At 37.1% G+C, this 17,033-nt stretch overlaps 1 protein-coding gene across 5 annotated transcripts in view; it reads right to left on the bottom strand.

Annotated features, from left to right (window-relative positions):
- LRRC7 (leucine rich repeat containing 7) overlaps positions 1-17,033 on the bottom strand; it is a 183,757-nt gene that overhangs the window by 58,917 nt on the left and 107,807 nt on the right. For all 5 annotated transcript variants that reach the window (XM_055815783.1, XM_055815784.1, XM_055815786.1 and 2 more), the window contains exons 7-10: positions 14,365-14,428; positions 10,192-10,266; positions 7,275-7,419; positions 5,229-5,301 (exon numbers count right to left, since the gene is read on the bottom strand). In XM_055815783.1, coding sequence (XP_055671758.1) covers positions 5,229-5,301; positions 7,275-7,419; positions 10,192-10,266; positions 14,365-14,428 — 357 coding nt within the window. The remainder of the gene's footprint in view (positions 1-5,228; positions 5,302-7,274; positions 7,420-10,191; positions 10,267-14,364; positions 14,429-17,033) is intronic.

Genomic DNA, 17,033 nt, shown 5'->3' with positions numbered 1-17,033 from the left:
ATCTTATCTACTAAGGCAGTTTAAGAAAGACCACTTAGCTTCCCCACATTATCATTCTTACTTTTTGTAGTGAGGAAGTATTGCAAGCACTTCAAACAGACAGTGATCATGGCAATTCACACTAAGCTGAAGAATCAAACCAAAAAGTTTATAATCTTCACATACAAAAACACACAACAGGTAAAGAACTACTGCTTTGGGAGAGCAATGGGAAGGGAAGCAGGAATTGCCTCCAGGGTACATTCCAACTGACGCACTCGACATAATTTCTAATACAGTTCAGTAGTGAAAAAAGATGAGCTTGGATTCAAACTCAGCAAAGTAATCTCAGCTTGTTGTAGGCAGACACAGCTTTTGTAAAAGTGCTTATCTTTCACATGTTGAGAAAGCTGGCTGAAAAGGGATCTTGGAAGAGTATCTGTATGGCAAGGACCGAAACAAAGCAGACCAAAGTAAGTAATCTTCTGACACTCAAATACTCTCTTAAAAAAAATGAATTAATCTCCATTTCTGCCTTGTATCCCTTTTCCTTGATTGTTGTATTCTGTCAAATTGTGGAAAGAAAGAGACCTGACCTTTTCTTCACGTAATCATGTTTTCAGGAAAGAGGAAGAAATAGACACAGCTGACAGAAAACTCCGCTGTTGAACGGAAGCCCAGGCTGGCCACTGCCCACAGTGCTGGAGAGCAGTACGTACAGAGAAAGCACAGCTTCCTAGTGCTTTCAGTATAGCCCTGCATTTTACTATCCATCAAAAGGATTGTGAAATGAGTTGGAATGCACTGAGTCCTAAATGAAAAGGGCCCACAGTGTAAAAGCCACCACCGCCTCTGACGGCAGCTGGCACCTACACAGAAAGCAAGCCAAGGAAACGCCAAGAGAGCTGACCCGATGCACAGCACTTGAACCTCCCCACCCACTGCTGCTCCAGGACGAAATGGTCATCAGAGGCATTTCTTCAGGAGCCTGTCCTTGCCAGTCACACAGCCCTCAGGACTCTTTTGAGTGTTTGCTTTTCCCTGAAGACAGCAGGTAGTATCAGGCAACACTTAAACATCAGTCCTACTTTGGTGATTAAGAATCAACAATTTGACCTTTGCTAATGCAAATAACACTTACAAACAGGAACATATATATGTAATACATTTTATAGAGAGAGAGAAAGAAAAAAATATATATCTTACATATATATTATGCATATGCAAATACACACATATATAAATATTCAGGAGAAATACCTACTGAATCTCTTCAAAAACTAGGCTGGATGTAACGGTTCTCAAAATGCATGCTGTACTGCACCGCTCATTCAGCTCATGTAATACAAGTTTTGTGAGCCATCAAAAATGCCATTGTTCCCTACTTCTGCTGCCCCTTTTCTGCTCCCCACATACTACCTTTTTCTCTCAAGTGCTTTAATTAATAGTAAGATTAAATGACAAGCAATTATTTCTTCCCCAACATTTGTCATCTCCCTGTCCACTGATGAAGGGATTAGGTGCCCAGAAGACTGTGTCTGGTTTTTACCCAAATGTTTTGGTAGATCTGATAAAGTTTACCTCTGCTCCAAACCTTGCTCCTTAGTACTTATATGGCTTACAGCTGCAGGCCTGGACCTTCACTGTATTTCTAATTTACCTTTATTTCAGTTTCTTCATCAAAAAAAGGTCTTTCAGCCTTCAAATTTTATGCAACATGAAAACAGAAATAGCTATTCCTAACACTGAACTCTCAGAACTTTCCTCTAACTGCTGTACTTCAGTAGGCTGAAAAGCCAGAGTCACACAGTGATTAGTGAGAGATCCATGGAATACATACAAAAGCTCTGCCAGGTTTTGCTCATAGCTTGTCTTTAACACAAGCTTTGTAACCACCACAATTTATTTCAAGATTCTCAGTGAAGTAAAAATTCAGTCATACCTACTTCATATGGAATGTGTGCTTGACAGAGGGAAATCCAAATGGAAACCTTGTTAAATTTCAGGATTCACAAATTCTGCCTTTTACTGATGATAACACAACCAGAAAAGCTTGAAAATAGATAAGCTTAATTGAGAACTACCATGTTTCCAATGGCAATCAGAAAATCTGACACTCTGAACTGTAACTGTGGAAGTTTCCCTGACAGTGAGGAATGACTTTATCAGACAAGAAAATTTTATTTGAAAGCTATTGTCTGGCACAGACATTCTCAGCTTCTTTCCTTCCTGATGACATCAGCAGCAGACAAATGAAGACAGCCACAACAAAAACAACAAAGTCAGTGTAAAACTGTATTTCATCTGTGTAACTACCATGGTTAAAAAAATACGCACTTCAGAAAGGGATTTTTCTTTCACCATGGATTGTGCATGAAAGGAAGTTAACAATAACAGCTATAGTTCCAACTATGCCAATTTAGCTAAAATATCATTAACCTTACTGTCTTGGGCTAAATTCAGATCATTCTTGATAGGTTTAAAGACAGACAGACAAAAATCAGATATGCACCTGCTGTTCAGTTTGGCACCTTACTGAAATGAGGCAGTTCACCCTACATGTCCTAAGGTAGAAGAGGAATATTTTTAGACAGATCAGTAGAGAGATTCATGGAGAATGAAGACTGCCATGAATTAGAGAGTAGTTTCAACCCTCTCAGCCCCATTTCATTCAGTCAGAGACCTTTTCTCCCAACAGCCACGGTACCCAGTGAACTGCTGCCAAAGCAACCTAAATCCTAAGAGTTAGCTACACCCACTATTTATCCAACATCGGGCAAAAGGAATTTTGCAGACCCATGAATACAAGTTAACACTTCCATCCGCAGCATCTGGTACTGTCAGATATGGTACAGCCTAGACACATACACAAAACACTCATCTGACGTAACACACTGGCTCTTGACCTACCACATCATTACCTATGTATGGGTCATCACTTCCCTCGTGACACTGTCCTACTCACAAAGGGGAAGCACGGCCATTCACTCAGGCCCTACAGACCAAATCTCCAGTCTTTGGGTCTAGTTTAGTCAAGTACTTAATCAACATGAATCCACTGATTTTATGTAGAATGTTTTATTAAGCTGGGTCTACTGCATGTAGTATCTTGCAGGGTCAAACTAAATGCCACTTACAGGCTTGCCCTTTGAACAAGACTGGTGGTGGTTCACTATGAGCAGCATCAACTCAGACAGTGCTGAAGTGCTCTGTGTTTCATCATGAAATTGGTCTCTGGAGGGAAAGTTCCCTCCTCCACACTGCTAATCTTTGTGTGACAGTAATATACTCTGCAGTGGGTACCACAACTATCATTTAGGAGAAAAGAGACCCAGTAGGAAACTATCCAAACGGATGAGTCAGAGAAAGGAAGTTCATTTTGATATGGGAGACACTGTCCTCGTTAAATGAGAGAAAGTACTTTATTTAAAAAGCACAACCAATCATCCAAAAATAAGGTGATAATATTAGGCGATTAGCCCACTGCTCTGCATATACACCATTCAGAGCAGCACTATGCATCTTTAAAAATATAATTAAGGCTCCAAGACAAACAATAGTGACCAGATATCAGGCTAAAAAAAAAAAAAAAAAAAAGAGGGGTTCCCCTTCAATTTGAGCAGTTCAATATGAAAATGAAATTCATTGTTAAAGATTATGTTGGACAGAATATCAACCTTTTCACTGAGTGCCCAGTACGGCCTTGAGCTTTACGAGCTTTCACTGCCTATCAGTATTTATTGCTACACAATGATTTGTGTAGCAAAGATTTGCCTTTTTGTGATTCATATAACCAACTTCTAATATTCTCCGTGAACGTCACATAAATCTGAAGACACTGCAAGAAGTACAGCATGGTAAGCCAAACCTGAGCTTTCAGTTGCTACAGTTGTAATAGTTCACAAGTCTGCATTTATTTTCGCTTTCCTGAATGGCATACCAAGAACTAAATTATTATCAAAATTATTACTATAAAAAGGGTGCAGGAGCAGTAAAGCGCTGGCTGTGCAGCTTAAAGATTATTTCCATTCTAGAGACCTCACTGTACTGTCATATTTCTGGACAAGTCTAAATTAAGCCTTCTAGGCTTTAATTTTGGAAGCTGCAGGACAGCCCTGGCTTAAGAAAACTACTTCTAATGAAACAGTTTGTTGAGCTACAACCTGTGGAAGAGAGAACGGGTTTTGCACTGAGGGCAATCCAAGGGCAACTCTGCTCACATATGCCCCCTGCCCAATGTTCCGTGCTGCCAGCACAGAACTGGTACAAATGGTACAGCCACCTGTTCACTCACACCAGACAGCCATCACTCAGGCTGAACTCTGTTTTTTCTGCCTGCATACTACTGCTGGCACAAGGGGGATGATGAAAACACTAGTAGTGCTATAACTGTGGAAGGCAGCCAGGGACCATGTACTCTGAAATTTTTGCCAATTATCAGTTCATATAGCATTTCATAAGTCAAATATGTAGAGGAAGAGTCTATAACAAAAATATCAATGTCTACAAAAATATCAATGTTAGAGATATGTTCTGCCAGAAAGGGATATCTGTAGTGTGAAATACTACGAAGAATCACCTATTTCAATACATGGAGCCACGCTTGCATCCACCTTGAATTTTACAACACATTGTGGATTTCATTTAGCAGTAAGTTCAAGACACACAGCAGTACAAGAGAGAATTCTGCACCAGTAATCATGTAATATCTGACACAATGATCGCTAAAGGGCATCGTCAGTGCTTTTCATAATAAGATTACTTATGCAATACTTTCACGTTTTGATGTATACACCTCTGAAATCGTCATGACTTTTTCATTTATGCTACTTCAGTATTTTGAGAAATCTTCATACATACGAGATTTACAGCCATTTTCTTTTCGGCATCAAGTACTGGCTGTTGCTATGGGAACAGACAAATTCCCCCAAATACTTCTATTTCTCCTGCTTTTGCTGCTCTAATCATCTAAATTGCAAGTAATTCATACAGAAATATATCTTTGTTTTTTTTCTTGGAAAATGTGATACATTTCATCTTCTTATCACTTACGCCAGTATAAGCCCACAGAAGTTACTATGTTGCTCCAAATGTAAAATTTATAAGCTGGGTGTTAGGCACACATTTTGAAATTATTTTATAATTCAGTACATTTTTGTCTTATTTTTTTAGTTTTTAAAAAGACATTCTGCAAGCAGAAGGGAAAAAACATTTTACTTAATGTTGAAAATCAAATGAGACATACTCACTTTCCAATTGCATTTGGCAGAATTGTAAGCTGATTGTCATCTACTTTTAAAGTTGTAAGCCTTTTCAACAGTCCTACAAAACAGGTAAGGAAGAAGTAATAGAAAAATATTTCACATTAATCTTTTTTACTTTCAGTAATCTCCCACACCCTTAAACACACACTGATTTCTAACACCAAATAACTTTGATGTAGATTTTAAAAAACATCCGTATATAGGACAGTACACAGACACATTCTTATCCCATTGAAAATCTGTTTCATCAAAATCAAGCACTGATTAAATGTTAAGCTGAACTGCAAGCGAAGTATTAAGCATACACCTGGAGTCTTAAAAAAATGTAACCAAAATAATAATAGTATCCTATCTGTGTAGGAAGAGTAGTATTTCTACACATCTATTAACGTTTCAGTTGGATTCCTGTTGCTTTGAAAAAAAGGTGCTCACGTCGTAACAGGTATAGACAGAAAACTAGAATCAGACTGAAAACCAGAATCAATCCTGAATGCATTTGTATATACAGCTAATTCTTTTTAAAAGAATTATTACATCTCTAAGTGTAAGCAGATGCATTAACTGGGTAACATTTACCAACAAGGGAATGAAACTTCTGTTTTACCAGTGCATAACAGCAGGACACAATAAAAAAGTGGAAAAATTGGAAAAATATTCTATTACAGTGCTAGAAACAGAGTCTGAAATGGATTTCCATGTTCTGGAAGTTGTTAATATTTCAAAATATGTTTTTTCCTGAAAGAATTCTGGATAACTGAAATAGCATTTTTAAATTATTATTCGTAATTAATGTTGGGATAATAAAAATTAATCACAGGAAAATGTTACTGAATGTGCCATAATATGAAAGCTGAAGCAAATGGAAAGTATAATTAAAGGGCTAATAGAAACACTACTCATTTCAATTGCAGAAGCATTTTGGTTGAAAACTTTTTTCAAAATCAACATGTTCCTAAGAAACCTCTAGGTTTCAACAAGATTTTGTTTTAAAAGGAAGAATTTAACACCAAAATGAATTTCAGCAAGCTCTCATCTTAAATTGCAGTACAAAAATGACTCTTTTTGCTTTACTTCTGTTAAATCTATTACCATTCAGCAACAGGAATTTGGAAATGAGAACTGAATATATCCAACTGCAAGAATGTATAAATCAAAATGTAGATATTTGTTCCTTTTGTATAGGAGGTAAAATGCCCTCTAAAAATCAATCTGCACATACATATCAGAAAACCACATAAAGCAAAGACTCTAGAATTTATGGTGAGATGTAGAAGACCAAAATGGAAAACAGCTGTATGAGACAACTAGTAACATTCATGTAGCACAGTATTATTAATTAGCAATACATTTCAGAACCTTGACTATGTTGATTTAAAATTTGGGAATTTAACAGTTCCATGTTCAAAGGAATGCACTTAGGAAAGTGAAAAAGACTATAATGATACAGTGGGCTCATCAGCTGGAAGCAATTTGAGACAGATCTCAAGTGTTTCCAAAGAAAACAAAAGGGAGCAAGACCAAAATGAAATATCCAGATGTACAGAGTGATATACCTGCAGCCACTTAGCTTCCAGAATTTCTATATATTCTAAATAATTCAGAAATTCAGTGCATGCAATATTGTAAAAAAAGAAAATTAATAGTTCAAACTATCTCTTTGTTTAATGCTCTCACATGGAATTGCACCACTGTGACTAAGAGTAGCAATTTCCTTCAAGAGTTTCACACTGTTAACATAATCAGCATTATACTTACAAATTTAGATCAGATCAATTATATCTTTCTTTGCTTATTTTCTTTAAAATAGCAAATCAGAATAATCAATACCTTCTAACCATGGATTTTTTTCCCAGACTTTATAAAATGGTCTTCATGGACTGTCCAGACACAGATGTTTCAAACTCCTTTGGAATTTAATGGCAGTCCTTATCCCAGTGATTATAAAGTCTCATAATTGCCAACAAAAAAAAGAAAGATATAAATGAAATTCTCAGCTGTAAAAGATTACAAGAAATCCCAAGCTTTTCTCACCTATCGAGTCTGGCAGCTGCTGCAGCATGTTTGATGACAACAGGAGATCTTCAAGTCCTTCACATCCTGATATGTCCAAATCAACAGTTTCTATCCTGTTTTTTGACACATCCAGGTACACGAGCTGTTTTAACTTCCCTATAGACTTAATAGCACGTTACAAAGTGTTACTTGAACAGGTATACACTGCAAGCCAGTTTCTAAGTTTAATTAATGACAATAGTAATACAGGCTTATATTTGGTTAACTCAGCATCCTTTTTACAAGAGCCATCTCACTGAAGCAGTACCAGTGGTGGTCTAACAGCCTTCTTGTTCAGCTAGCTGCAAAAGGAACTCCCAAACTAAATGACATGCTAAACTAATTAATGTGTTCCAGATTCATTAAATCTGCTGAAAGTTTGAGTTCTCAGTCATACAGCTGTATTGTTTCTTCATTTGGACACAGGTCCAAAGGACATTTACTCACAATTCACATCTACTTGACAGTCCTTAAGATCACTGAGGCTAGATGTGCAGGTAAAGCTTTTCTGCGTCAAACATTCTCTGAATTTTATAAAATCTAAAATTAGACTTTAGATATTCATAGTTCAATTAACCCCAACAGTATGCTTCTGTGAATACAGTTAACTGCAGCTATAACATCAATGAGCAACATGACAGGAATCCTTCCCTAATTTCTTTGAAAAATCTGTGGAGCATGTAAGAGTTTGAAGCCTGGAGAAGCAACCTGCTCCTTCATCCATTATAACAAGATGGTCACATCATTCTAGATGTGAAATTTCATCAAGGAAATAACCAAAAAGATGCTGTTATTTTTCTTACAAGGAAAGCCTACAAGTGGAACAGCAAAGAGGTGTCACTGCGGGGTCTGGCGTAACCCAAGCAGAGGCAGAGGGGTGCTGCAGGCTGGAGGGCTGCACAGGAGGAGCCAGGCGGGGCAGCGCAGTGCTGGCATTGAGCGCGACCACGCAGCTGTGCACCCACAGAAATACTTGGTGATCCAGAGGAATTACCTCATTGTTACAAAGATGTTAAATGAGGAATATCAAACTTTGTTTCAAACCAGATGAATAAATATTAGTGGCCTATGAGGGAACTCCCTTTATGGATGTTGAGAAAGCCATGGAAATTACTTGGGAAGCGTATGGACTCTGTAAATGTCCAAGTTCTTGGGAGTGGGTTTTTTAGTTATTATATATACTTTTAGTAGTTATTTACTGTACACATGAAGAAGGAAAATAGTTACAGACAGCTTCATCTACAGGTACTTTCAAACCAATATGAATATAACTTTTCATCTCTTACCTTGCTGAGATCTGCTCTCTGCTTCTAAGGATGCAGTTTCATGCTATCTTTAATCACATCAGAGTTGTTGTATAAAGGGAAAATCTCCCTTTCACCCCAACCTTTGCCATTCTACCCATATTACAGCTGAATACAATCTTTGTTTCTAGCACAGACTACTTATTAAAAAACTGAACTATCAACATTGGAAACATGGCAAATCTCTAAATCTTAAAATTGATTACCATTTGGTATTTTCTTTCCATTTTAAAAAGTCAAATTATAAAGCTAGTATTAACAGTTTAAAACCTTCTTTTGGAGAAGGCTTTCATAAAACATCATCTAGAATCCACTAGGATCAGATTCAGGAAACATGAATTATTTACTGAAAATAATTATGCTCCTTGGGATTCAGTACCATGATCTACTGAACATCTTCAACTAAGTACCCTCCTCCAGGGTTATGAGAGCTCAGCAGGATGGTGTTTGGAACACATTTTAGCACTGGATATATCAACCAATTTCATCGTGAACAGAAAAGAAACAGAATAATGGTTAAAATGTTTTCCCACACTCTTGTGTATCTGATATTTCTTTTACTCGGTTACACTGCAGCAACAACACTGCAATATTTCTGGTTTTGATCTCCAGCTGGTTTCCGTATCAAGAAGTGGCTTCAACAACAGCTTTTCTTTTCACTAACAGAGCACTCAAAGAGTGGATATTTGGACAGCGACTGAAAATGATCATTTTGACAAAGCAGGATGCAAGAACAAAATAAAAAATGAAGGTAATCAATTTATTATGACATAAACCAGTCACTGCTCAACGCAAAAAATTGCATTTTAGTTAACAAATGTTCAAAGCTGAAAGAGGAAGTACTTTTTCTTCCAACACCTAGACATGTTTGTGCTAGATCTAGTTCTACATTTTCCCCGCAGCAATGAAGAGCATTATTATGTGAAACATAAAATGTGTTACCTGTGTGACAAAATGCTGATGACAGGGTTCCCTTTCTCCAGTCATAATCACTGTAGGTATTTTAGAGCAACAACCTCAAATAATTTATGGCAATAAAAATTGAAAACCAAAGTTCTAATTTGGGGTAGCAACAACTCAGAAGCAGCATGAATATATAACCATGACCCTAATGTTTTGATTGTAAAAGATTTTTTGTTCCATTTCTAAATGGAGCGCCTTCTAGAGAAGTGTATCTTCACTGCCTCAGAATTGCTTTTAGTATAGTTCAATCTGTACATACTAGCTGTTACTTTGAAGTTTATTTAGATTACTTAATATTCCCTCTTCCTTTTTAAAACTCATGTGCATTTTTATAAAACTGCTAGTTAATGCATGGTGACTGAGAAGACAATAGGAAATTATTTCCCCTCACAATGAGAACTATGCAAGGCTTAAATAAAACAGGCACATCCCTGTTAACACACTATCATGAAATAACATTTAAAAGGTTTTCATATGAATGGCTATGCTGAGACTTCTATTTCTTGATAATAATTAAACATTACATGAACTGTACCTATTCAAGAAAACGTTCATGCATTCATTTATGGCAAGGTAAATAGTTCATCATATCACACAGTAATTTAATGACTTAAAATAAATGTTCATACCCCAGGTAGTATTTGCAAAGAATTATTGTCCATCCACAATTCCTTTAGATTCTGTATTTGTTCGAGAACCTCAGGCTGAGAAAAAGAATACAGTATTACAATGACAGTTAAGTAAATATATCTTTTTAAAATATAAAGACATATTTTCTTAAAGAAAAGATTCCCTCTTCACCTTCCTTTTTTTTTTTATAATCCCCGTCAGACTTTCAGATAGTTAATGACTTGAACAGTATGCTCATTTCATTTAATTGAGCCACTGTTGCTCTTTTTCAAAACTTGTAAAATTTAAGAACTCTTTGGAAAAGAAATGAATGCAAAGAACTTAGAAGTTCTTGTTCTAAACAGTCCATCGGCAGTATGCAATTTATGAAAAAGGCAAATAAAAAGTGAGTTGTGGAGCTTCAGAAACAATGCACTGAAAAAGACCAAATCTCATCTTGCAGCACATGTGAAACTCTGCCTTTTGCATGATTTATAGTCTTCCAATAGCTTAACAGAGTCACATTGCTGTACACTTTCCTGGATATACTGCAACTCTCATATTCAGTAGTTAAAACAGCAGTATGCAATGATAAAGCCTTAAAATTACAATATTAAACTTTAATCTAAGATGTTCTATTCTTTTCAACACTACAGGATATTAGTGAGAGAAACAGAAAAAGGCAATTCCTGAAATAATTTCTCATTCATTACAGCCGTGAAAATCAAGAATGATCAAGTCACAAATATTTCCATGTTTCAGCCTAAGCAATATTGTTCTTCTTCATGAAACACTTAATTTTCGCAGGTAAAACAAGACTTCCAATTTGCCTTAGCTCTGTAAAGTTATAGAGATTTTTTTCAAAGTCTGCCAGAACCTGATAATAAATATTTCACTTGGTTCTGACTAAATCAGATTTTAGCATTTTAAAAGCATGTACTACTATTTCACTGGAATTATTTCAACACGGCTAGAAACAAGTGTTATCTCTCTAGCATCACAGGACTTCAAGAGAGACCTCTTATCTCCTGTGGTCTAATTTCTCCGGAATGTTGTAATTCCTGTAAGAAATATGATTTTCTGGTTGCACAGGTCACATGGCACATTATGAGGGAAGCTCTCAATGCATCATCAGATAAGAAAGAACCTGCTCATCTTGAGAGCTCAACCCCTCAGCTTTCCACATTGTCGCATAGTGTGTTTCTATTAAAAAATTAGTAGTCAGTATTTTAAAGATAATTTATTTTGCCTTGGCTAATTCTATTGAATTTTTTTTGTCCTTCAGTAGTTAAAAACACTTCTAATTCCCAGGCTAAACTGATTAATGGCCATTTTATACTATTTGTTCCTGTACTGATTAATGTTTCTTTATTCCTCCAGAGTGTTCGCTGACTACCATTACTACAGACAATCATCATTTCCCCTGTCAACTTTAATTTTCTTTTAAATTCCTCTCATTAGACAGGCACCCTTCTCAAAGGCAACAGTATACTCCTATGTTGTACATATCACAGTTTGATTTGAAATTTCTTGAGCATGGATTATGGTACACCATTATTACGGTACACCATGGATTACGCCATAGCATTATGGTATAACATAATCCAGAGAAGATCTCACTAATGTTTTGAAAAGTGGTATTAAAAACTTATTTGTCTCTGTTAGAAATGCTTCTGCTGATGCATTTTTGGGAATATTTTCACCTTCCATGTAGATTGCCACAATTAGATTAGAACAGAATAGAACAGAACAGAATATTTCAGTTGGAAGGGACCTACAGCGACCATCCAGCCCCACTGCCTGACCAGTTCAGGGCTGACCAAAACTTAAAGGATGTTATTAAGGGCACTGTCTAAATGCCTGTTAGACACTGACAGTCTTGGGGCACGGACCACCCCTTAGGAAGCCTGTTCCAGGATCTGACCACCACCTCAGTAAAGAAATCCTTCTTAGTATCAAGTCTGAATTGAAGACTGACATTAATCTTTGGTAAAAGTGTATTACATTTTACCTTCTTTCCTTCTCTCCCTACCTTTAACTATTTTCCTTCAAAATGCCTTTTGAAGCCCTCCTGCTGACGGCAGATTCCTGAAACTCTGGGAAGAACGACAACCAGCCTTACCCCATCTTGCAGGCAGAGGTACAATTGCTGTTTATCATTTGTCCAGTGCCAATTTTTGACACTGCAAAGATCAGGAGATTTCAAATCCTTGACCCACACCTTGTGATTTAATGCTCCAGTTTTCCCAGAGACCCGTGATACAAATTGTCTATTCCCTTCCTTGATTACATTAAGTCACTTGAATATGGCTGCTATTTAGGAAGCAACGATTTCTATTTCAGGAACACTTACCTATCTTGTGATTTCTGTAATCTTGTTTCCAGAAAATGAATCAACAGAATAACTTCCTTTTTGCAACTACCTTTGTTCTTAGCCCCATGCCTATTGCTCCAGTTTGTCTGTACGAAGAGCACGCAGTCTTCCGGTGCAAAGGGAGGGACTTCAATAGTCCAGGGATGGACTCTCAAAGAAATCAAGCTTTTCCACACCACCACAGTTCTAGGTAGTATTTTTCTCCAATAAGAAGAAAGTTTTTATTGAAACTCAGATCAGATTTTCAGAATCCATAGGAACAGGACCTATCAATCCTTTTTTCCAAGTGACCTTGATTTAAACCAGTACCACTATTCCTATGACGTTTCTGCAGATCCATGCTGCTCCCTAGCCTCTTGGCCCATTTTGCCTCTGGCATTTGATTCTAGAGTTCATACGTTTTTTGATCAACTTCCTGAAAAATGAGTCAGCTCAGGGAGTCTGGCCCTAATAGCAGTATGGGGCCACTGAACTCCTCATTTACCATTCTTAGGGGACAGTACGCTACAATGCAAAAACACAGAATGATGTTGCAGTCATTTATAATAAAGACTACAAAACCAACTCACCTCCAAAAAAGAAATACTGAATTCAGGAAGCATATATGTATTTCTGTAATCAAAATTCTAAATACCATTTCTGAAAATTTTTATTCTATTTAGCTGTGCAAAATATTTCTAGCTTTAATTAAAAATGAGTTAAAACCATCTATTTTTTCCTACATAGCAGTATAAATTAGTGAACGTAAACAGGTTTAAACCGTAATGGCAGAAGTTAGTGCGCTGCCTATAAGCCAGATGCAGACTCTTCACTACAGCCTTCTACTACTAGATGACATTTCAAAATTTGTTTAAAGTGAAATTAACTTGATTTTAAGTAAAGCTATAGGAAACATCACCTCATAAAATTGTAAGCCCTGATTCAGCAGCACTATTTTTACAGATTGTTCTATGACTCTAGAGGAAAGGTGGTGAAACTCACAGGGCATAACAGTCACTAGACAGGCTGTTGGTAAAGAAGGTGCACACAGACATTTATTTCACCATCAGTGCAATAACAAGTGCTACAGTATTAATTGGTTGTCCTACAAAAGCACAGGCCCTCCCGAATGGCCCTAGCAGTGATAGGTCTCAAAAAGGATGAGGCAGCAATTTTTCTGTCTTTTGTTTCTCTTAACATACTAACAGTTCCTGCAGGATGAAGTCAGTGAGCTCTCCTTAAAAACAGGCACACCTTAAAACACTGTTTAAGCACCCTCATACGGTTTCTGAGAAGTGCCAATTCCTATAGAAGTAGTAGAACCATACCTAAAGGGAAGAGCAACTTGATTATATTCTATACTGATACTAGAAAAAAATTCCTGAAAGCTATTAAATGTCAGGAAACCTAATTCTCATCTTAGAGGTCAGTTAGGGACAAAAACCGCTTTTGGAGTCCAAAACTTACTTCTGCTAAAAGTGATTTCTAATATTTGCAAGATATAATGATAGATATTAAGAAATGAATACATAATTGACACAAGTATTTACACTGAGATCATCAATTCATCCCAAATTGAAGTATTCCAGCAACAGCAGCCAGCTCAGAGTGACAATCATCTGCAGCCTTGATCTGAACTGCCGAAGCCTAATGCAGATGAGGTATATACTATTATCAGCATTCACCTCATGAACTATGATAGATCTTCCATTCTACATGGAAAAGTGACCACAGCATGTGGCCACAACACAATAATGCCTTTTAAGGAAAAGTTTAATGCCCCATGCACAGAGGATCCAAACCACACAGGCTTTCTATTAAAAAATGATGCATTTCTTACCAGCTCAGAGAATTCATTATTGCCCAGATCAAGTCTCTCCAGCTGAGTCAGTTTGTGCATTGACCTGTAACAGATTAGGAAATTTCTAAGATGAAATTTTTACCTGCAAGATGTCACTCAAATTTTGTTTAGATAAAGTTCCAATGATACTGTTACTGTAAAAAGAATTACATCTATTTGATGCTGATGCAAACGGGAAAAACATACTTCATCCTTCAGACATTAGCTAAAGTTCTTGAACTAAAAAACCTCGCAACAATTATTTTCATATAAAAATAAACATAACATCTTGGTACACTTTCGCATAGTTGCTCAAGGACAATGACCCATGTTATAAGCAATTGAAAGTAATATAAACTGTGGCATTTTTGATACAGATTCATACATTTGTTATCAACTTCTTTATAAACCACTAGAAAGTATTTTGGCTCTTCACAGCAAAAGTATGGCTGTTGCTTCCCTAAAACTGTACCTAACTACAGTCACGATGAAAATGCACTTTTGTGACCAGGATCAGCACGCTAAACGAGGTAAAGTTTAGATGAGGCTTGTTTTGAGTACCTGTGCTGGTTTAACAGAATGCACTGAGCTGCTGGGGCTCCCTCCTCTTTGGCTTGTAGTGTGGGTGACCTGAAACGTGCCTTCCATTTCAGGAATAAGCAAACAAGTTGTCACACTGACAAGCAGTGGTATTTTATGACACTTGCTGTCTGCCAGTAGCTTATGGTAATTCTATCATTGTAACATAAAACAGATAAACAACATAATAGAGATCTTTAACTAAATGAACAAGCTGAGATTCAAGCCTTTTATCTGCTGCAAGGCATATCTAGGCAAGTACTCCTCTCTGTGCAGTTCATGGCACAGCAGCCTGGCAGGGAGATGGTGTGATCCACGACACCGTGTGGGGATGGGAGCAACTCTGCTGGTGCCAGGAAAGCTGCTCCTTTTTGGGCAGCAGCTCCTCCAAGGGCAAGAAAGGCTTCACATAGACTCTGCTGCAAAAGCCTGTGCGCAAATGGCAGCAAAATCAACTCAAGCAGCTTATCCTTTTTCACAGCATTATAAAAGAAAGACTCAAATAAGAACACATCATAAGAAAGTGAACCAAAAGTTAATATCAACCATGCTTTACGCAGTAAAGGGCTTTAAATGAGGAATAACCTGGATTTATGTCTGTGACTGATCACTACGTAACAGCAAAAAAGGCACTTCTACTGTTCAGGCTCAGGTGACTGAAACAGTGAAATAAGAGGAAAAGTGAGAAGTTGCTGAAACCCATGTGATTAAATTCTTCACTTACAGAAGTCAGTGGGATAAATCTCACAGGTTTATCTCTGAATTTGTGCTGTGAGAAAAACTGGTTATCTTAAGTATAGTTTAAACTGGCAAAGGCACAAATCACAGTGTATGTGGACTGACTGTAAAAAGCATTTAAAATCTATCAGCTTTGAATATAGGCAAGCTTTTTAAAAATGCACAGTATTAAAAACTATACTTAGAACTTATGACAGCAGAAACACTGGCTCAAATAAGTAATCCCAATGCAGCAAAGATCTTTTGAAAATGAGAGGAAAATTGCTGATCAGCTTGTGAACATGAGCTGAAGTGCTAAGCACACTAGCAGGACGGCAGGACTGTGATTTTCTTAACTTGAATGGATGCTCTGCAGTTGTGTAGCGGACAACTTTGCTCATACTGGAATAAAGTAAGATTTTTCTAAAACTAATTTACTACATGATACATGTGTTTTACTATTCACTACTGCAGATCTTCCCAAACTGTCAGAATTTCATAATTACATGATTTCAAGATTAGGAAGTGGCATTAAAATTACTATGACATTGGAGAATAAGAAGAATTTCCTCATTCAAATATATCAATCTTGACTTTTTATAATGTTAAAATTTTAAAGTTAGCAAATGAGTTCAAATAGTGCACTCAATACCCTTATTTTATATTTTACAAGGTTATTAAATTTACACCAAATGGCTTTATAAATATCCTGTAAAGATTTCATTCATTATGAAAAAAATTGAATTATGATGACTATATTCTTCCAGTCCTTTTAAGGAAAATTCTGCACTAAACAAGGTGGTTTAGATGGTAAATCTTCCAGGGACCTAAGTGCTATTGCTGTGCGAGTGGTGCCACATGGCGGGCAGTGACCTGGGCGGCTGGCCCTCCGCCATCCCATCGAACCCTGCCACGGTCCCCCCCCTCAGTTTGGCTCCTACAGCTCAGCTCCACCCCAAGCAGTTCCTGGGCACAGCCGGGAGACAGCCTGAGACAGGACCCCTTCCCAAAGGCAACATGGCCACTCTGTTCTGGATCAAGTTCAAATTTAATAAATTAGAAAGTGCCTTTATTTCCATGAATGAAATTGGAACAGGACATTACCTCTGCTGCAGAATTCCTCTTTAAGCCCTGGTAGACCTGACATGCTCTAAACACCATACTTGATTGTGGTGGTTGTAGTGAAAAAAGAGGATAAAAATAATTAAGTAACTTAGCATTAACTGCAACAGCCAGTTCAGAGGACTTCTAAGGTAATCAGAGCTGATCCTAATCAAAAAATTAGCAGAGTCTTAATTGATGTGATCTAAAATATCAGCCATTTTATCTCTGCAATTTGTATATGAAGTGAAACAGATTATCAAAGATGCTAT

Source organism: Falco peregrinus, chromosome 10 (genome assembly GCF_023634155.1).
Source record: "Falco peregrinus isolate bFalPer1 chromosome 10, bFalPer1.pri, whole genome shotgun sequence".
Taxonomy (NCBI): Eukaryota; Metazoa; Chordata; class Aves; order Falconiformes; family Falconidae; genus Falco; species Falco peregrinus.
Note: the sequence above shows the minus strand (reverse complement) of the source record. Positions and strands in the feature narration are given on the sequence as shown.